Raw genomic sequence first — 20,076 nt, forward strand, 5'->3', positions numbered from 1 at the left:
GGAAGTCATGGGTCCTTCCAAGCAGCTCCATGCTTGCCTTGACCAACTCCTCCTATCTGAAGTGAACAAATGACATGTCCTCCTCTGGGCTTTCCCCAGGTAAAGCTGAACAAGCTGGCCTTCCTCAACCAATTCCACTTTGGAGTCTTCTATGCCTTCGTGAAGCTGAAGGAGCAGGAGTGCCGCAACATTGTGTGGATCGCAGAGTGCATCGCCCAGCGGCACAGGACCAAGATCGACAACTACATTCCCATCTTCTAACTCTGCTCTGCTCCTGTCCAACCCTCCCACCCCTGGAGTCTGGACAGACCCCTAACTCCCTGAATTGTCCCATGCCCAGACTCCAGGGATGTCCCATCTGCGGAACTGGATCAAATGAGGAAACTGTACAGTTGCTAGTTAAATTATTCAAAAGTTGGAGTTGTGTGTGCTGTGAGATATCCAGAGGGACCAGTGGTCCAGGCTTAGCCCTGTGCAGCAGGAGGGTCTCCTGTTGTGTATGCAGTAGTCACAGTGTTCCTGTACTAATTGCTGTGTGTGCTTATGCTCATAGAGCTGCAGGGGGCTGCCTCAGAGAGTTCCACTGCTGCAGAGGAATGGGTCAGGTCTGCCATGGCTGGGGGGGCCCTCTGTCAGTGCTCTGCACGTCTCCTACTCAGTGTTGTTCCTGTGAGATGTAGTTAGACTGTGGTTTGTAGCGTAGCCCATGCTGCTGTGCAATCCCTTCATCCCCTTGTAGTGAACCCTGACCTGGGAGAGACCAAGCAACCCTGGCCAGGACTGGAATGGAGCCTGTGGGAATGTGAGGGCAGAGCCAGAGTGCTTGTGGAGCACAGTCCTCCCACTCTGACAGTATTTGCACTCATGCAGCCTCTCTGTGTCTGCAGAAGAAGCTCTCATCAGTCTCCCTGCTGCCCTGGACAGGGCTCCATAAGCTGGCTGAGCTCCTTCTTCAGAGCTGTGAAGACCCACAGCTTGCAGTTTACTGACACAACCATGCAAGAGCTGGGGCTCCTCTGGGCTCTGCAGATGGTGGTGGACCCCTGCACCCCTCCAGGGTAGACATCCAGGCTTCTCCCCTGCAGAGGGTGGATTGGCACAACCATGGAGCTGTATGGCACAGCTGGCCAGGGGACAGAGCAGCCTTAGTCACCCTGGTGGGGGCAGGGATGTCCCAGACCCTGCCTATCTGTGGTCTAGGGTGGGAGCCAAGCCCTGGGCATGGTGGGGCAGCCCTGCTCTTTGCTGCTCTGTTCTGGCTAGCTCCTACTTGCACTTGAGTTCTGGGAGATGTGCAATGGCAGCAGACAAGCCTTGCGGAAGGGAAACATGCTGGATGCTGCTGGGAGGAAGGATCAATGGAGAGTGGCTCTGTCCCAGCTTGTGCTGTGGTCACCTCTGCAGCTTGTTTTCCTGTGATCCCATCCTCTCTACACCAATAAATATCTGCCTACTGCACTGTGCTCTCCTGCTTACTTGGGCACCTGCTCCCACAGCCCCAGGTGGAGCCTCCATCAGTCACAGGGAATCTGGTAGTTGTGGTAGTGGAGCCTGGTGTGGTTCCTGTGTGAGTTGGGACACTTGTTTGTACCACAGGCATCGCTGTGGTACCACCCCATGAGGCACAGAGTACTCCCTCCAGCCCAAGCCAGGACAGTGCCTGGTCTGTGGGTGCAGCTGGCTGCTGAGCTAAGAGCTGCAGCCATATGGGAATGGTCCATAGGTTAGGAAGGTTAGGGAGCTGCATGGTTTTCCCTGGTGCCTGGGGCTGTCCACATGGGGCACTGTCACCGCTGCCATCCTTGCCCCAGCAGGGCCACAGAGTCGGAGCAAAGCAAAAGAAAGCTTTTGGCATAGGGCTGGGGAAGGGCAGGGAGTGGGCACAAATCCCTCCTGGCAGGCTGAGCCCTTTTCTGGGAGTACCTGTGGCAACTGCTGCTGCATGTGAGGCTCCTGCCACAGTGCTCGGCACAGGGCCAGTCATGACCCAGCTTAGCTCTGCCCACAGGCTGGGCATCCCTGAGCAGCATTGCAGCACTGCACTGTGGAAGGAGACAGCCAGAGCCTGCTGGAATATCAAGAATGGATTTATTTAAAAAGTGACAATCACATAGTTCATCTCATGAAGAGCTCTGCAGCACTGGCAGCCTGGTCTTGGCCCCTGCACTGATCAGGAGCGTGTGGAGTGTGTAATGAGTGGCAGGGAGGCAGCGGCCACAGGGTCCCAGCCCTGACCCAGCCAAGAGGGGATGGAGACAAACAGCTCTGAGAGCAGTAAGGAAGGTGGTGGGCAGCTGAGGAGGTACATCCCAGCCTGTGGTGCAGAGCTGCTGAGTCAGGCAGGGATGGGCCTCTTGGACGGTACATGGTTAGAAAAAATACAAAACCAAGGTCTCTAGAAAACGTTGATTCTTGCACAATAGAAAATAGATCTACCTGATTTTTGGAAAGAAATTTGGTTTTTAACGTCTAATGCTGATTGTTCCCCCACGGTGCAGGAGGGCAGTGCCTTTGGCTCTGCACGCGCTCAGGGGCCGGTGTGCCTGGAGAGCCCGGGAGAAGGCCCTGGGCAGGCCCAGGTCAGGCCTTCTTCACATCCTTGTGGTGCTCTCGCCGCAGGGCTCGGGGCAGCTTGGGGTTGATGAAGAATCCTTTCAAGAACAAGTCTCGGACAAAGTAGGGCAGGTAGCGGTGTATGAAATACATGATCCCAAGGCCCTGCCCTGGGTAGTAGCGCACGGCTGGGTTGGCAGCCAGAAGCCCCTCTGTGATGCTGTTCACCACTGCGCTGAGGTCCTCCACTGCCACCTTCATGAACTGGATGAACTGCTGGTTGATCTCCTCCACATAGTCCTCGCCATAGGCCTGCAGCAGCTCCTGGGGCAGGCTGGCCAACAGCTGCTGCTTATGCAGGTTCCAGAAGGCAGGGTCACATGTCGTCCCTGCAAGGAAACAGTCCCCGTGAGCTTGTGGGCCCCCCACTCCAGGCCCCTTGCCATGGGTGCCAGCAGCCCCAGTCACCTTCCAGCCTCACAGGAAGGTCCAGCTAAGACCCTGGCAAAGATTGCCATGAGGGAAGGACAGTAGTAGCACCATAGTGGCTCGTGCTAGCCTGAGACTGGACCAGGGGTCTTGGACCCTGCCTGCAGTGGGGATGCTGCTGTCATAAACGTGACTGAGCTGCTTTGACCAGTCCTAGTGGTATGGGGTCTGCTGGCAGGACGTGATGCTGTTTCTAGTCCATCAGAGCCCAACGGCCACAGGATAGCCACTGTCCCCGTATGGCTGGAGATACTCAGAAGCTGCATGGTTGCACCACCAACTGCTCATCCCATTTCTCCATCTTCTGCCTCCCTGGGATACCTGTCCCTTGCCCACAGGCACAGACAGGAGCAGGCACTGACCCTCTTACCTGTTTTGTAGTATCCAGGCAGGATGAGGCTGACTTTGATGCCCCAGGGCTGGAGCTCGCTGCGGAAGGTGTCCATGACCAGGCTGAGGGCTGCCTTCGAGGCCCCGTAGGCTGCCAGGCAGGGGAAGGGCATGTCACCTGGCAGGAGTGAAAGAATGAGTGAGCCAGTGCTCCAGCAGGGACAGAGGGGAGGGGGGGGGGAAGGGCAGGGCTTGTGTAGGGCTGTGTTCCTGGGCCCTGCTTAAGGAAATGGCTTGGGGTTTGTTTTGCTAAGAAAACAACTGAAATTGTTCAAATTCAAATTAATGTTTTAATGGGGGCAAAAAACAGTGGTGAGGGAAGAGGAAATTGATTTTGCTCCCTGTCCAGCTAAAGCTTGGGATTGTCATCCCCAATGGAGGATTAGAGTGTTTTAATGGGCAAAAAAAAGGGCAGGGGAAAGGAAGTTGATTTTCCCACCCTGGCTGAGGCTGTCCTCCCCAATGGAGACACATGGCAGCTGGGCTTGGGTTGCCCATGCTGCCTGTGACCAGGCTGCCTGTCCCCAGCCCCCATGTCTCCTCATGTCTTAGTAGCTGCTGTGGGGCTCAGCAGTGCTGCCAGCTCATTCTACAGTTCCTGGAGCCAGTTGGCTGAGAAGGTTGGAGCGCCTGGGGGCTGGAAATTGCACCACACCATGGGGATGCTCAAGCCATGCCTGGGCTGAGGGTGCCAGGGGTGCCACGCTGGAGGGAGGCTGCTCACCTGCAGGGCTGCTCACGGTGACAATGCGGCCACCAGCAGAGCGGAGCAGGGGCAGCAGCCCCTTGGTGAGCTCCAGGGAGCCAAAGAAGTTCACCTCCATGCAGGTACGGAACTTGCCCAGCGGCGAGAGCTCAGCGTCGGCAATGGTGTCATTGAACCCAGCGTTGTTCACCAGGCCCCAGAGTCCTGTGGGAATGGGATGCTTGAAGAGGTGACCTGAATGGGGAAGCCCCACCCCAGGATTTCCAGCTGCTCCCCAGGCTGATGGGGGTCCTGCAAAGGAATTGTAGGATGCCCCAGGACAAGAGAGCTTGGCAAAGGCTGTTGGCACAGGGATGCAGCCCCCCGTGGAGACAGATGGAGGGTGCCGCTGCCATGCTGGCTGCAGGCTGAGATCCCAGGGAGTTCTGTGGGGTCCTGTGAGGTCGCCAAAGGCAGCTCCTACCTGTGCTGTTGGTGTGGGCCTGGATATGCTGCAGGACACGCTGGATGTCCTCTGTCTTGGTCAGGTCCATCTGCAGCAGCGTCAGCCTCGATGAGCAGCTCTGGCGCAGCTCCTGGGCACCAGGACTCTGCAGGTCCAGCACACTGGCAAACACCCGAAAGCCCATGATGTCCAAGTGCCTGGCTGTTGCCTGCCCAAAGCCCGAGTCACATCCTGAAAGAGATGGGAAGAGCCTTGCAGTGGCCAGTGACAGCCACTGTCTGCCTCCAGCCCCCAAAGATCCCCTAGCTCTGCCTCTCCATCACTAGGAACCAACCCCAGGAACCAAACATCCACCCCAGCATCAGTTTCCCTTGCCTGAGCACCACCTTGGCTCCGCACCCTGCTGTAGCTCCTGACTCACCAGGATGTGACCTTGCCCTGGGGCATTTGCAGGTCATGGAGCTGTTGTTTTCTCTCCCTTGCAGGAGGAAGAAAACACTCCCTTTATCTGCAGCCCCATCGTCCCCGAGCTGCAGGCAAACCCACAGGCACCAGCAACGCACCCACCGAACAGCCCAGAGCCCTGCAGCGACGAGGGGCCATCAGCCCTCAAAATAGCCTCTAAAAGCTCCATCAAGAACTATTCATAGCTGGCATCAGGCTCCGTGGGAGACTTTTGCCGAATGCCTTTCGCCTCCCAGAAAGTGATCAAAAGGCAGAGAACCTCTTCACCTGGCTGGGGCATGAGGGGATTAAAAATGGTGAGGGAAAAAACGGATTCTGGTCTGCTCCTGCTACCCTGCATCCTTCAAGGGAGCATCCAAACGGGATGGACCACTCGGGAGAGTTCTGGTGCTCCATGCCCGGTCCCAGCCTCACATCCTCCATCTCTGTTCAAACAGAGGCCCCACAGGTGACACTATCACCTGCAAAGCCACCATCGGGGTGGCTGGGAGACAGCCCGGGCGGGAGCTGGCTGTTGCAGAGCGGTGACAAGGCCAGTGGCCAGGGTGGAGCGGCCAGGATGCAAACAAACAGCAGCAGCAAGGTACAGGCTGTTCCCGGGGCCGATGGCAGCACTGATAGCTCGGGGAGTCTGTGCCACGACCGCTGCCCAGTCACATTAACCATTAACAGGGGAGCACTGCAGGGGCAGCCCCGTGGCCCTGTAGCCTCCTGCCCTGCACCTTTGGGTGCTCATGAGGACATCCTGAAAACTGACCCTGTGTGGCACCTGGAGCCACCCCGGGGTGGACACAGGGGTGGACACAACAGTGGCCCTGGGGACTGTTACCTCACAAGATTCAGCAGCCCTCCACCAGCACATGGACTGGATGCCTCACTCTTCCACACCCCCAGGCTGGGATCAGGCATAGCTCTTGGGGTGCCAGCTAAGCGTCAGTTCAGTGTCTGTCCCAGTTCCCAGTTCAGTTTTACTCTGCTGCTGCGTCAGAAACCTGTAATTAAACCTCTGGCCAGAGGCCAGAGTGATAACACAGCCCAGAGGTGCTCAGTTGGCAGGAAGGGGCTGCAGGGACCTCCCTTTCCCACACAACACCCCACATTCATCATGGATGTGTGCCAGGTTGGCTCAGCATCACCCCAGCATTATCCCTGGCATTGCCCCAGCATCACCCCCAGAACCCTGGTCCGCAGGGCATGCTGAAGGTACAGCACATCCACCTCTCCCCTCCCTAGAGCAGTGCATACTGCCAGCAGACAAACAGATAAGGTGCATTTCACCTTTCAAGCAGTGCAGGAGAAAACTGCAATAAAGATAAGGTTTAAAAATAAAAGTGCTCCTGGCCACAGCCTCACCATGACGCAGCTGACAGGAGGGTTACCTGCACTGCTCCCATGCAGCTGGCAAGAAAAGCTTCCAGTCCAAACATGAAGCTTCCTATCACCATGTAACTCTCAAAACCCCGGGAAACATCCCAAAAAACCGAGAGCCAGGTTTGCTGGCTTCTTATGGGCAAGTCTGGCAAGGAGGTAGCAAACACAGCCACATGCTGTCCAAGTCAGGCAGGGTTTGTTTTGCCTTAGAGGAGCAGGGCAGTCAGAGGGTTTGTTTCGGAAGTTCTAATTTATTCACACACATACCAAATAAAAAAACTCCTGGGAGGCTGGCGGGAGGCCCAAGGCCAGGAGGGTGAGGATGCTCTGGTGTTATTTAAGGTCTCCACTGCTGCTCAGCTTCCCATCCGCTGTGCTCAGGCATGGCCAAGAGTGCAGGGAGGGACAATGAACCCCCTGGGCCCATAACACGTGGCCCCAAAGCATGGCAGCTTTCCCAGGGCCATGTTCACTCCCTGTGGCCACCAGCACATGAGCTGCTGGCCACGCCGGAGCTGGCACAGGAGCCATTGCCGCTGGCCCGGCCCCGCCGGGAGCGCTGGAGCCGTGCAGTCTGTGCAGCCCCAGCAAGGCTGGTGTGGGCTCGCTGCCCTCCCAGGATGCTGCATCACGAGGAGATGCCGGCGCCAGTTCCCCCCGCCCCAGCTCCCAGCTTGCCAGCTGGTTTCACAGTCCTGCTGGAGGGAGGGACGTGGTCAGATCAAGCACAGGAGCCCAGCACTGGGAGCGCAGCAGAGGAGAGCAGGTACCTTGAAGCCCCTGCATCTTATCCCCACGGACCCTGGGTCAGCAGACAGAGGCTTTTGCTGCAGCAGGAGCAGAGCTAAACTTGAGTCCAGGTTGCAAAATCCAGCAGCCCTCCACAGGCTCAGCAAGCCGGGACAAACTCCTGCACCAGGGGCCGGCCGGACGTTTTCCAGAGCAGCAGGTCAGCAGCAATTCCTGAGAACTTTACGAAAGCTCCAGCCACTTCAGCGACTTCCCAAAGAGTGAGAGATGGACGCCTCCACTAGAATTTTGGCATGACAAGCCCCAGTTTTACTTATCTTGAGCAAGCAAAAAGGTTTGGCCTCCGGCATCATCATAAGGGGTGGCCTCCCACCCACTCGGGGAGGGAAAGAGGACTGACACCGCAGCATCTTGCATCCATTGTCCAGAGCTGCTCCTCATGGTGACAGCAGAGCCACCGCCGGGGCTGAGCTGTGCCAGCTGGGCAGCTCCCAGCCAGCCTGCACCGCTGCTTCCTCGCTCCAGGAGCCGGCTGGAGCTGCAGTCCCTGTTTGGTGCGGACACATTTCTTTCAGGTGAGTCAGGCATGGCACACTCTGACATTTTGCTGTCTCAGGTATTCACCCTGCTCTCCTGCACCAGCACCAAGGCCACCATACACAGACATGCTCAAAATTAGTGCCACAGTTTTCTGATTGGAGCAGAGAGGGTCAGTAACACAGCTGTGACCCGGGAGCTGCTGAACCACAACCACCTGCCTGCCCCTGCCCCCACTGCTGGCACGGTACATGATGGAGGGCTGACAGCACAGGTCTGCAGTGCTCACCTCAACACAACCTAGGAATGACTTCCCTTCCCAAACTGTGAGCTGAGAGTCCCCTTCCATGAGCCATGAACTGTGCAGTCTCATTCTGGAGCTTTGGAATTGCAAGCTGGGCATCTTAAGCCCTGAGTTACAAGCCAAGCTTCTTCATCCCCTAGCCATGAGCTGTGTACATCCTCAGCCTCATCCCCGAGCCATAAACTGAGCACCCTCATCTCTGAACCAGAAGTTGTGCGTCCTTATGACCTCTGTATCCTGAACCACAGGTGAGGACCAACGAAAACCTAAGCAGTGAGAACCAAGCTTGGTTAAAGAATTCCCATGTGCCTGCAAAACTGCCCAGAGCCTGTTGGGTACAGTGACAGCTCCCTGGATCTGGTCCCTCCTCAGCCACCCCAGCTGAGGGACCCTGGTGTGGAAGCTGAAGAGGGAGGGGTTGCCCCAGGGCTGAGCACCCTTGTGATGGACCAGCTCCCCCATGGTCACCCTAGCAGCGTGGTCAGTCAGCAGCCCCAGGCACCTGGCAGCAAGGCAGCTGGAGGCACCCCTTGAGGATGCTCCATCTTCCACTAACTGGGAGCTTGCCAGCTGAGTTGGGCACCCAGAAGGACATCACCCCCCTCCACCCCCATCAGCTCTGCAGGCCCTTGCCTGGGTGCCCCCTGCTGCTCCTCAAATCCCAGGACATCAGTCCCCCCTCCCCAAAGAGCTTTAGGGCTGTGTGTCCCACCACCCTGTCCAAGAGGCCTTGCCAAGATGGAGCTGTCATCAGGCTCAAGGACACCATCAACAGGGCACCAAGGCCGAATGGATTAACATGCTGCACCACTTGTTTCCATGGGCTCAAGCTCAGACCCTGCCTGGGATGCCAAGTTAAATGTGGCCTTCTGGCTCTGACAGGATTCACTGCCATCATGGATCCAGCTTCTCTGGGCACAGTATGGGATTTAGCAGCACTCAGGGAGGCTCACCTGGGTGCCTGAGCAGGCACTGATCCCAACTCAGCTGTTTGTCTCAGCTCCATCCTGGGAGCGTGGGAACCTCATGGATGCAGAAGCACAGGACAAGGTGCCACCAGCTGGGGATGGTGCCATCAGAGGGGATGGCAGTCTCCCAGAGGAGCTCAAGGAGGGGATCTTTGCACAGTGCAGGTCCAGGCATGATAAAATGCCCAGCAAAATCCTGTGTGGGCAGGACAAGGCCCAGTGGCCAACACCTTCCAGATGCTGCACACAATTGGAGCAAGGAGTGATAAAGGGGTGATGTCAGCCCTGGGCAATGGGGAGCTGTGAAGGAACAAATTCTTGGCAGGGCACAGGATAGGGAAGGGAAGGCAGGAGCACCTGTCCCCACAGCAGCTGGGCCACCACAGCCATGCACCAGCCCTGGCCTCCCCAGCCAGGCATCAGCCACCATCTGCCCACACCCAAGGTAATTCTGTGGGAGTGGGGCTGGGAAGGGGCACCCACAGCCCACAACCCATCCAGTGTCATCACTGTTCACAGGAAACACCACCCCAGCCACTGGCTTTGATGGCATGCCATGTCCCCGTTCCCTGTGGGAGCAGCCCTCATGCCCAAGCACGGGCAGACAGGGCTGGGCTGGCAGCAGGCCTGGTAATGCTGCTGCTGGTCCTCAGCACTGGGGTTCAGGAAGCCACAAGCCTAATTAAATTAAATTAAAGCCAGAAGATACCTTTAGGGATGACCCAAATCCCATCCCCAAATCCCTAGTGAGTGGATAATGCAGGAACCCCCCACCCAAGCAGGCTGGCTGTGCATCCCTGCAAAGCCTCAGCCTCCTTCCTGAGCAGGACCTGAGCCCAGGCAGGCACACAGTGCCCCTGCTCCCCTAGGACCACCCCCCCTGCATGACACAGTCGGCACAGGCAGCTCGAGGGAGATTGCTGATGGCTCCCACAGCCCACATAGACACATCCCTCCAACAGGTCCTGTGGGTCAAAGCAGGGGTCAGACAAACCCTCAGTCCCACAGGGAGACTCGTGACAGAAGGCAGAGCTCAGAATGCCCATGGCAGGGGGTGCATGGGTGACCCACCCCTCCGTGCTGGGGACAATAGCCAGCTGGTGTGAATTACAATGGATTAGCCAAGTGTTCCTGGGGCCTCACAGTCATCACCTCCACCCGGGAAGTTATCTCCCACTTAAAGAGAAGGGGGAAATCTGATTTTCTGCCTAGACAACCAACACAACCAGACAGAGATGACGTGGAGCCCCCAGGCCAGTGTGAATGCACCCACAGCTTCTGGATTAAAGGCCATTTCTCAGGAGCTTTACTGGTGCATCCATATTGGGGACTGATTGCACAAAAGCAGCTGGGCAATAAGAAAAGTGTCAGGGGCCACAGCCCTCCCCATCGCTGTCACTAAAAGCCATCCAGACGCCTTCTCCCCCACCAAAGCTGTGAGCAGCAGATGCTGCTTGCCGCCAGGGGGGCTAATGAACGCAGGAGCTTGTTCGTGCCCTGGGACAGCAGGACAGGAATGAGCCCAGCCACCCCCTGCAATGCAAGGCCAGTGCCTGGGGGGATGCTCAGAGAGGCTGGGACCCCGGAATTAACCCAGCCCTGGCATGGCAGTGACGCTGCTGCGGTGAGCAATGACCCTGGGCTCGCAAGCTGACGGGGGTGGGGGGAGGAAGTGCCACCTCCAGCCTCGCTGTGACACTTCGCAGAAAGAGAGCACAGGAATTTCCTAGAAGCTGCTGCTCACCGCACACCGGGGCTGGATGGCATCTTCCGGCAGCTGCTGTCTCCAGCGAGGGGAGATCCTCTCCCCAAAGGGAGCAGTGAGACTCTCACAGTCAAGAATTTCATCTTGCAGCAGGCAGCAATACACGAGAGGAGTCAGCAGCACAGACTTCACCTGGCACAGGCTGTACATGAGAGCTAATCTGGGATAGATGGATGGCCCTCCAAGAGGAAGTTGTGAAGAGCTATGGTGATAGCTGGGTTAATAATCACCCTCAAAAGGAACACGGTGAACTGGGAACATGGAGCTGACAAAGCCTCGAAAGCCATCAGGAACAACTGATGGCTCTTGGGACAAAGCTCTTCCATCAGGAAGAGCTGTTGCTGGGAAGGACACCCGTGGCCCAGAGACAACTTGACCAGATCACTCAAGATCAAGTGCCACTCAAGATCAGTGCCAATGGCAAGCTGGCACTGGTGACACATCCACCTGGGCTTTTTGAGAGAGAGAGGCTGGGTAGGAAACAGGCTGGGAAGCCAGAAAGCTCCACGGGCTATGTCTGGAATGTCTGAAGATGCTCCTGGGGAATAAGGTGGTGGCTGGGGCACCTGCTGGTGGGCACCTCTAGTCTGCAAGAGGGCTCTCCAGGACTCCCAGCAGGCCGGAGAACCAGCAGCCGAGCCCCATATCCATCCCTCTTGTGTGCTAACAAGCAAAGAGAGGCATCAGGTCATGCCTAAGGTCTGTTACAGGCAGGGCTAATCCATCCACAGGCAGCTGAAGGGAAGAACAGCTCTTCTACATGGACCACCACGAGCCATCACCACCCAGGGACATCTCAGGGAAGGTGATTTTAGCCAGGACAGCAAAGCACCACAGCCATGACATGACCAGGAGAACCTCTAACCATGTGGTGGGACAGGTCAGCCGTGGGAGAGCTTTGATGTGCCACCCAGACAGCACTGTGGGCAAGTCACAAGTGATGCCAGCAGGGACAAAGCCGTGCTGGGACAATGCTGACCAAAGCAACAGGTCAGAGCAAGCCCAGGGGATCACCATGTTAATCATCTCAGAGTTTGCAGCACCCCAATAAGGCTACAGCAGTTTTAATGGAGAACTAGGGGTAATATTTAGGGGTATTTTGCTGATGAGATATTTCTTTGCTTGTAGGGTGCCAGCTCATCACTCTCCTTGTCACAAGAGTAAACTCCCACCTCATGTCACAATCCCAAGCAAGCAGAAGTGGTGCAAGCCCTGCCCATTCCCACATCATGATGGTCTCTACAGCTGCACCAACTATTTTCATTTGCAGCTTCCAGATCCATGTGAAGCGGGGGACTTTTTTTTTTTTTTTTTAGAAACAGAGCAAAACACTTGAGCAAACACCAACTGAGCTTCTGCCAAGACAGCTTTTGAAATACACTGAGTTGTTTAAGCCCCCAGGCTCAGAGATGTGCCTCATGACATCCTCAACCCACCTGCCCTTTCCATACACAGCTCAAGTTGTCCCCTCCTTACTCTTCACCTGTAGCTCTCACCAGCTCTTCAGAGTAAGAGTTTCAGTATCATAAGGCTACTTTGGTGCATTTTCCCCAAAATACAAGATGGCCCTCCAGGCTGATGTGCTTGGACATAGTTGTGCTGACCCAGGCAATGCCAGGGCAGCACCCACATGTGCCCTTCAGCTTAGGCAGAGCCCCACACAACAGCTGAAAGAGGGGGCAGAACTCATCCTGGGATGGCTGCACACCCCAGGTTGGAGCTTATCCCCACCTGGTAACCAGGACCCTAGAGAGGAACAAATACTGGTCACAGTGGGTTACTCATAACAGGATTAGGCCCTTGTAACCCAGAGAAGCTGCAGCTGCCCCATCCCTGAAAATGTTCAAGGCAAGGTGGGATGTGGCTTGGAGCAACCTGGTCTAGTGGAAGGTGTCCCTGCCCATGGCAGGGGGGTTGGAACAAGATGGTCTTTAAAGTTTATTCCAATCCAAACCATTCAGAGCTTCTATGATTCTGAGAGGCCAGGCTTTCAGAGCTGCCACAGAAGACATCAGGGCAGGTACCTGAGCTTTCCAGCCCATCCCTTCTCTCTGTTCCCAGCCTGCCTGGGAGTCACTCACCATCTGGCTCCATAGGGTCAGCCACCCAACAAGAGGAAGTGCTGCTGCAAAGCCTGTAAAGCCAAAAACTGCTTTTCAAGATTACAGCCTTAGAGCCAGCAAATCCCAGGACAGCGCCATGTGTGACAGGGAAGCCAGCTCCCGAGGGAGAAGCTGATAAAGCTCAGGGGCTGGCAGCTCTCCAGGGGAGAAGGAAGCAGAAGTGATACATTACACATACAAGCTGAGACAGAAGAATGGGAGATGGTGGATATACCACAGCCACTAAGGGGAGCAGGAAAGGAGGTAACAGGCACATCCTGGGGTGATTAAAATAAAAGCTCCTAAACTATACCTGTAGCAACATACTGATAGCATGAGGGCAGTTTTTCCACCTCATCATAGAAAATTTGAGCATTTTCCACCTAAATATAGAACAGTTAGGTTGGAAGGGACCTTATAGGGTCATCTAATTCCAGCACCCCTGCTGTGGGCAGGGACACCTTCCACTAGCCCAGATTGCTCCAAGACCCATTCAACCTGGCCTTGGAGGCTCCACAGCAGTACCTCAGATCTGAGATGACAGGAGGGACATCAGGAGGTGAAGAGGTACAAAAGCCCTGCAGCCTTTCCTCCTCAGAAAAAAAAAAAAAAAAAGCCCCTCCAGCTGGAGTTTTAGACCAGCACTGAAAGAAGACTGTGGGGAGAAGGCAAAGATTTGGTGGAAACACCTTGAAGAGCCCCCTCAAACAAAACCCTGGCTGGGCAAGTCCACCAACCCTGTGCTGTGCTCCCAGCAGTGAAAGCAGCAACTGGCTCTTCTGTAACCAGATCCTGGCTTGAGGGGAGCTAGACTCAACAGTGGGTAACCCAATCCCAGACCTCATTAAAAATGTGCTGCTCATTGGACTAGAGGGCAGCAACTGCCTACACTTCTCTCCTCCCGAAAGCATCCGTTCCCATCTGACAATCTCATTTCAGCAGGGAAGTCTTTGCTTTGTTGCTCTCATGTCCCCACATAACCCCGAGGTTAATCAAGCCAGCTTGGGTTTCTCTACCAACTCCAGTCTCCCACAGTATGAAACCTCAATGCGTTTTTCCTCCTAATTAGCTGTGCTCATCATTTTTGGTTAACGGTGCTAAAAACTCCCACCTCAACAGGTCTGTGTCATTAGTAGGCTTCCAAAGTGCTTATTTTATAGATAAGTGAGAAAAAGCCGAGCGTATCTATCCACATGCCTGTGGTGAGCAGGGGTAGGTATCTATTTCTGAAGAAACCTCACGTGGGAAAGAAGAATCCTAAATCCATGGAGGGCTGCTGACAAAGCGGGGGGAGAGCTTCAGCCCTGCAGATAGAGGCAGAAAAAACAGCTTTCCTGCTCTGTTCCCAAAAGCCAGCAGCAAACCCTATAACTAGAGTTAAATATTGCATTTTTTTAACTTCAAGTATACCAGGAATTGCTTGTACACCAGGGCTGGAGTTTGGGTGTTTGATTTTGGTCCTGTCCCACCCCTCAGCTTGGAGGCAGCAGCTGCCTCTGCTGTTAATTTTTAATAGATTCTGGAAAAATCAGAGCAATTTCAGGGAATAAGCTGATTTTCAACTTTCACTTATAGAATCACAAAATGGTTCTGTTTGGCAGGGACCTGAAAGAGCACCTAGTTCCAACCCCTGCACTTAGGCTGGGGAAAGATCCCAGATACTCTGAGCTGGATCACTGGCTTCAGAAGCAGAGTGAAAGTCACCTATGGAGAGCTGCAGCACCTTTGCACAAAGCATTTCTCACAGCAAGGCTGCTGGCAGGCTCAGCACCAAACACAGGCTGTGAGTGTGCTCTGCAGGTGCTCTGGCCACGCCGTGGTGCAGAGGTGCCCATCCCAGAGCCAGCCCTGAATCCTTGACCCCGGCATTTCTCAGTCACCTTGTTTAGCTGGAAAATAGATCTACGACAACATCAAAGTCCAGACTGCTTTTTTTACCACAGAAAGGGATTTACCTTCATGGCAGAAAGCAAGAGTCCCAACATCTGGATTGAATCACTCAGTCCTGCTGCAGCCAGCAGATGCTTCAACATCTGTGGAGTCCATGGGAAATACTGCAGCACTGCAAGTTGCAAAGCCTCTGTTAACCTTGAACATGATCTGAAGCTCTGACCCATTTCAGATTGTTAATGGGGCATGCAATTGTAACAAGAACGCTTCACCAGGAAAACCACACTTTCCCTGCAGCCAGGAAGGAGAAGAGAGGACAGGGGAGGTTTGGGTCTGGGCAGCCTGACCAACAACCAGTTTTGCTCACAGAGATGATTTGTTGGAAGACAGACCAATCTGCAGGTGCTCCTAGCTTTCTTCACAGGCTGCACCAAGGAAGAGCAAGGATACAAGAGACCCAGACTGCTTCTCTCAGGCAGCCATCCTGATGTTTGATGTTATTGGAGAGCTAATTCAGGCACCACCATTATAGACAGAACAACAATTCACTATTTTCAACTTTCCATCCAAGCTGAAGCATATGAACCAATATCATAACTCCTGTCCTCCTCTGCTCTGGCAAAGCCCTGCAGGCAGGCAGACTCCCTGGGCTGATTTGCATTTGGTGCTTTTCAAGGATCTGCAGTAAATCGGGCAATTGGCTACTGTCCAAAGAACCACCCCACACAGTCACACATAGCAGAGCTACACAACAGCAAGAGGCTTCTCCAGCTGCTCAGTGGAGCCCGGGGATGCTCCTGGCCATCCCTCCACCACCTCCAGGCACCCAGTTGAGTTGGATGGTTTCAATAGACTCACTGAATTCCACAGGCATCTGCTAAGACCACAGGAACCAAAGGATGTTGTAGGTTCATGTCTAAATTGACCCAGCCAAAGCCCAGTCCTGCACAATGCACTGCCAGCCTAAATCTGGAGAGGCCAAGAAATGGCAGCTCATCACCTCCCTCCAAGACTGCTCTTGCAGACCATCAGCCCTGCCCTGCTCCAGAGGCTGGACTGCTTTTTATATCAATTCCCAGTGGGAAGCAGTATGGGATATAATACTCCTCCTCTTTGTTCACACAGCTCTGTGGAGTCCAGTGGCCCTAGGAACACCCAGCAGTGCCATTTCACATTTGGGAAGGGGGATGCACACACAAACCAGCTGTTTGGTGTTTGGAGCCAGCAGCTCTCAGTGAGCCACTGCCCCCACTGGCCACAGGTGCCAGCCAGCAGCACCAGCACCCTGGAGTGCCCTGTCACACCCTGTGGTGAGGGATGCCAGGTATTGGCTGCCTTGCAGCTTCCCTGTGCTGGATCAGGCTCTGGTCAGGCAGCTGCCCATACCAGCCCTGCCCACACTGCAGGTATGTTTGTACCTTGTGGTTTTCTGAGTTTGGCTAAAGCCTGTGCCAGGTGTGGGCTCATCTTTAAGGCAAGGGCAGGCCCAGGACAGCAAACCAAGGGAGGCATGGAGATAGCTGCTGTCTCCCTCCCAGCCCAGGCCAAGCAGCTGATTTCCTCTCCCCTCCTCATCCCCACCATCCTCCTGGGGCTGACCTCTCCCAGCCCCTGGCTGCACAGGAGGGCATTCTCCTCCTCCCTGAAAACAGCTGTTACATCTCCTAGGAATACAGGATTAACACTTTCCTCACCCTCTGCCCCCAGCCAGGCTGCATCCACTGGAGCCACACTCCTGGAGAAGCTGGACCATAGGGATGCAGAACAAAAGCACCAAGGTCACAGCCCCAGACAAACACAGTACTGCAGAGACTAGTGACCACTCACTTTGCTAGCCCAGGGGATGCCTCATGGGAAAGCACAGCATCCCTTACTCCCCTCTAGCAGCAGGTGGCTGCCCATCCCTGCTCCAGCCAAACCCCAGTCCCACGTGCAACAGTCAAAATGCAAACCTGCAGCAGATGGGAAACGCCACAACTTTCCAGCTCCTGCTGCTACCACAGGGTCAGCAGCTTTGCTCTGCAGCGGCTCTACAGCTGCTCTGCTATTTTCCCACTGAGCTGCACAGTTAGTTTTCCTTCAATCCCTGCCACAATTAAGTTTTATTTAGCCAGCGATGTCCGAACAGCACATGGGGCTGGAGCTTCACATGCAGAGTTCAACTCAGGGTTGTTCCTGGAGAGAGTGGGCAGCTGGAAGAGCTGAAACTCATCACCTGGGAGATAGAGCAGCACTGCAGCCACCTTAACTTGCCCCAGATAAGCATCACTGAACCTGCTGCAGGATTAAGACAGCAGCCAAGATATGTATACAAGGAAATGATGCCCAAAGATTTTCAGGCTGAAACCTGCACTGCTCCATCAGGAGGGGACTTTGTGCCATTTCTCAGTTGATCTGCAAGGTCCAGCACAACACACAGCACGGCAGAAGTTCTGTCCCTGACCTCACACACCTTCAGTGAGGCCCAGCATTGCCAGCCATCCATGCTTATGCTGCTCTCTCTGCCAGGCTTTGCTTCCCATTGGCAAGAGGAAGAAGGTCAGGCTGCCTTTCTCCCCGAGCTGATCCTTCCAGGCTGCTCCCACAGAAGACACGAGCAGCTACTCAATACCTAGTTGGCTGGAATTAATCCATAAAAGAATCAGGCTAATTACTATGCAAATGCTCAAGTGAGGGATGCCATCCCCAGCAAAACAGCCCTCACATCTGCCCCTTGGCAGGCACTTGCCAGAGCAGCAGCACGGAAACACCAATCCCGCACCACGGGCTGTGCCTCGAACCTGTAAAACCACAAAGTATTTACAGCCAAGAGCAAACACATCAGAGCTGCAGAGGTGCCACCTCAACGCACTGGGGCAAGAACACCTTGTTCCAGTCACTGACTCACTAATTATATAGGCAATGCCAGGGAGCCAGGGCTGCCAGAGCTGGTGTGCCACAGGGCGCCTGTGAGCGCATGGCTGTCAGACATCCTCCCCAGGCAGCCCTACCCTGCTGCAGCTTTGACCTTCACTCAGTTGAATCATTCATTCATCCACTGCCTTGCTCCTCTGATCTTCCTCCTCCAGAGAGGATTTGCTGCACTTCCTACTGCTGCCACAGAACCCTTCAAGCTGGAAGGCGGACCCAGGTCTTGCCTTAATTTTCTAGGAAACAAGCAAACTCCTTTCTCCAGCTTCAGCATCTCCAAGCCCAGCACAGACATCCCCACCAGGATGCAGGCTCCTGTCCTTGGAAGCACTGCCAAGGTCATGCCCAGAAGTTTCCCTCCCCTCTGCATCCATGCAGAGCCAGCAGCACCTTCCAGGCACACCTGGAGCAAAAACCACCCCAGCTCCAGCACTTCCTCCTCATCTCTCCACGACCATTGCCTCACAGCAATGCGCTGCTGACCCTGGCTCTCATCCTGCAGCTCCACTGCCAGGAGGAAGGAATGAGAAACCATGTATATACCAAGATATCCTAAAGAGCTTCAGCCAGCAAGCCAGAGCTGTGCTATGCTTGGGAGCATAGCACATTCTCTAAGGAGCTCAGGACCACAGAGAAGCTTTGGACCAGGCAGCCCAAAGAGGAGGCAGGCAGCAGCTGGGCAGCATTTCCCAAGGATACCCACACAGTGGAGGACCTTGTCACCAGCAGCTCCCTGGATGGAGCTCTGGATGAAGCAGTGATGCTCAGCACTAGGTAGCCAGCCCTGTTGAAGCCTCTAAAGATACTATGAGAACCTTTCCAAGAACAAGTACAACTCCAGAGGGGAGGAAGGGAAGGGGGAAAGAGGAGAGGGAAGCCCTTGGGCCAGCCGACGGGGTCCAAAGCCAGCTCTGTCCCATCTAATCTCAGGGCTTCCAGAGGAAGCAGCTCTCGGCATCATGCTGCAACTAGTGGTCAACACTCGAGGGGCCATTGCAACTCCCTGCTTCGCGGGGCAGATACAGCCTAGCCGGTTCTGCTTGGACGTGGAAGAGGGTGAGGGATGCGCTGGCAGCGGTGGTTGGTCCCCAGCGGGACCCCACAGACAGCAGCGTCCTGGTGCCTGCGGGACACCCCACTCCGCTCCCCGCCGAGCCCAGGCGGTGCCGTCGGGGCGTCGAGGCCGTGTCCCCGCACTCACCTGTGACAAGGACGGCTCTGCCCGCCACCGGCAGCAGCCCGCGGGGCGCCGCCCGCCACAGCAGCAGCCCGGCGGCGGCGGCGGCCAGGGCCAGCCCCAGGGGCAGCGGCAGCCAGGCGCGGCACAGGCTCTGCAGCGCGGCCAGCAGCGCCAGCGGCAGCACCAGCCCCCGGCCCAGCGGCGGCCCCAGCCCCCGGCCCGGCCCCGGCGCCCGCCGCGCCGCCCGCAGCGCCAGGCTGCCGGCCAGAGCCGCCCACAGCGCGCCGTGCGCCCAGCGCTCCAGCCCCGGCTCCATCCCGGTCCCGATCCCGGGCCCGGCACGGCCCCGCCGCTGCCGCTCGCCCGCCCCGCCGCGCCCGTTTATAGCCGCCCGGCGGGGGAGCGGGGCGGGGCGGGACCGGCCGCCGCCAATGGGAGACGGGCGGGACGGGAGCGCCGGGCACCGGGAGCGCCGGGCACCGGCACCGGCGGCCGGGGAGGGGGGAAGGCGGAGCACCTTGGTACCCTCGGCTCGGCTCGGCTCGGCTCGGCTCGGCGCGGTACTGCGCGGCACGGCTTGGGACATCGTGCTGCCTGGGTAGGCACGGCTCGGCTCGGCTCGGCACGGTTTGGCTTGGCTCAGTGCTGCTCGGGATATTCTGCTGCCTAGGTAGGTGCGTTCAGTGTTGCTTAGTCTGGCATGGCTCAGCTCGGCTCAGCTCAGCTCAGCTCAGCTAGGGACATGATGCCACCCAAGCAGATTCAGTTCAGCACAGCTTGGGGCATTTTGCCAGCTCAGTAGACATGGCTCATCTCAGTCAGCACAGCTCAGCGCAGCTCAGCCCTGCTCAGGACATTTTACCACCTAAGTAGGCACAATTCAGTTTGGTCCAGCTTGGCACAGCTCAGCTCAGAACAGCTCAGGACACCACGCCACCTCAATTTGCACAGCTCAGCTCAGCACAGACCAGGAGATGATGATGTGCTAGATAGTCACAGTTTGGCCTGACTTGGCTTGGCTTGGCCCAGCTGAGCACAAGTCATTGTGTCACCTCAAAAGGCACAATTCAGCTCAGCTTGGCATAGCTCAGTCTTGCTTGGGACACAATGCCACCCATTTAAGGCACAACTCAGTTTGGCGCAGCTTGGCTTGGCCCAGCTCAGCTCAGCTCAGCTGAGCCCTGCCCTGTACATTGTGGCATCTCAGTAGGCATGGTTCAGCTTGGCACGGTTCAGTTCGACTCAGCTCGG

At 56.0% G+C, this 20,076-nt stretch overlaps 2 protein-coding genes across 2 annotated transcripts in view; one reads left to right on the forward strand and one right to left on the reverse strand.

Annotated features, from left to right (window-relative positions):
* The window catches only part of ATP6V0D1 (ATPase H+ transporting V0 subunit d1), a 34,066-nt gene extending 32,608 nt beyond the window's left edge, over nucleotides 1-1,458 (forward strand). Inside the window, exon 8 of the mRNA XM_054640549.2 lies at nucleotides 100-1,458. Within this exon, the coding sequence (XP_054496524.1) occupies nucleotides 100-261 (162 nt within the window). The 3' untranslated portion in view covers nucleotides 262-1,458. The remainder of the gene's footprint in view (nucleotides 1-99) is intronic.
* Nucleotides 1,459-1,966: 508 nt separating this feature from the next.
* On the reverse strand, nucleotides 1,967-19,210 carry HSD11B2 (hydroxysteroid 11-beta dehydrogenase 2). Its single transcript, XM_077185040.1, has 5 exons — nucleotides 18,847-19,210; nucleotides 4,602-4,814; nucleotides 4,157-4,342; nucleotides 3,413-3,550; nucleotides 1,967-2,942 (listed from the first exon to the last, which is right to left on the reverse strand). The coding sequence occupies exons 1-5, from the start codon at nucleotides 19,139-19,141 to the stop codon at nucleotides 2,581-2,583; spliced, it is 1,194 nt and encodes a 397-aa protein (XP_077041155.1). The 5' UTR covers nucleotides 19,142-19,210; the 3' UTR covers nucleotides 1,967-2,580.
* Between the last annotated feature and the right edge of the window lie 866 nt (nucleotides 19,211-20,076).

Source organism: Agelaius phoeniceus, chromosome 12 (assembly GCF_051311805.1).
Source record: "Agelaius phoeniceus isolate bAgePho1 chromosome 12, bAgePho1.hap1, whole genome shotgun sequence".
NCBI classification, from domain to species: domain Eukaryota; kingdom Metazoa; phylum Chordata; class Aves; order Passeriformes; family Icteridae; genus Agelaius; species Agelaius phoeniceus.

What these genes read in the sequence shown, in the direction of transcription:
- HSD11B2 (XM_077185040.1), bottom strand. Translation starts at nt 19,141, where the DNA reads ATGGAGCCGGGGCTGGAGCGCTGGGCGCACGGCGCGCTGTGGGCGGCT. An exon ending in CAGAGCCGTCCTTGTCACAG is followed by an intron (nt 4,815 to 18,846) that starts GTGAGTGCGGGG and finishes CATCTCTTTCAG; the next exon opens with GATGTGACTCGGGCTTTGGG. An exon ending in CACCGTGAGCAGCCCTGCAG is followed by an intron (nt 3,551 to 4,156) that starts GTGAGCAGCCTC and finishes CACTCCTGCCAG; the next exon opens with GTGACATGCCCTTCCCCTGC.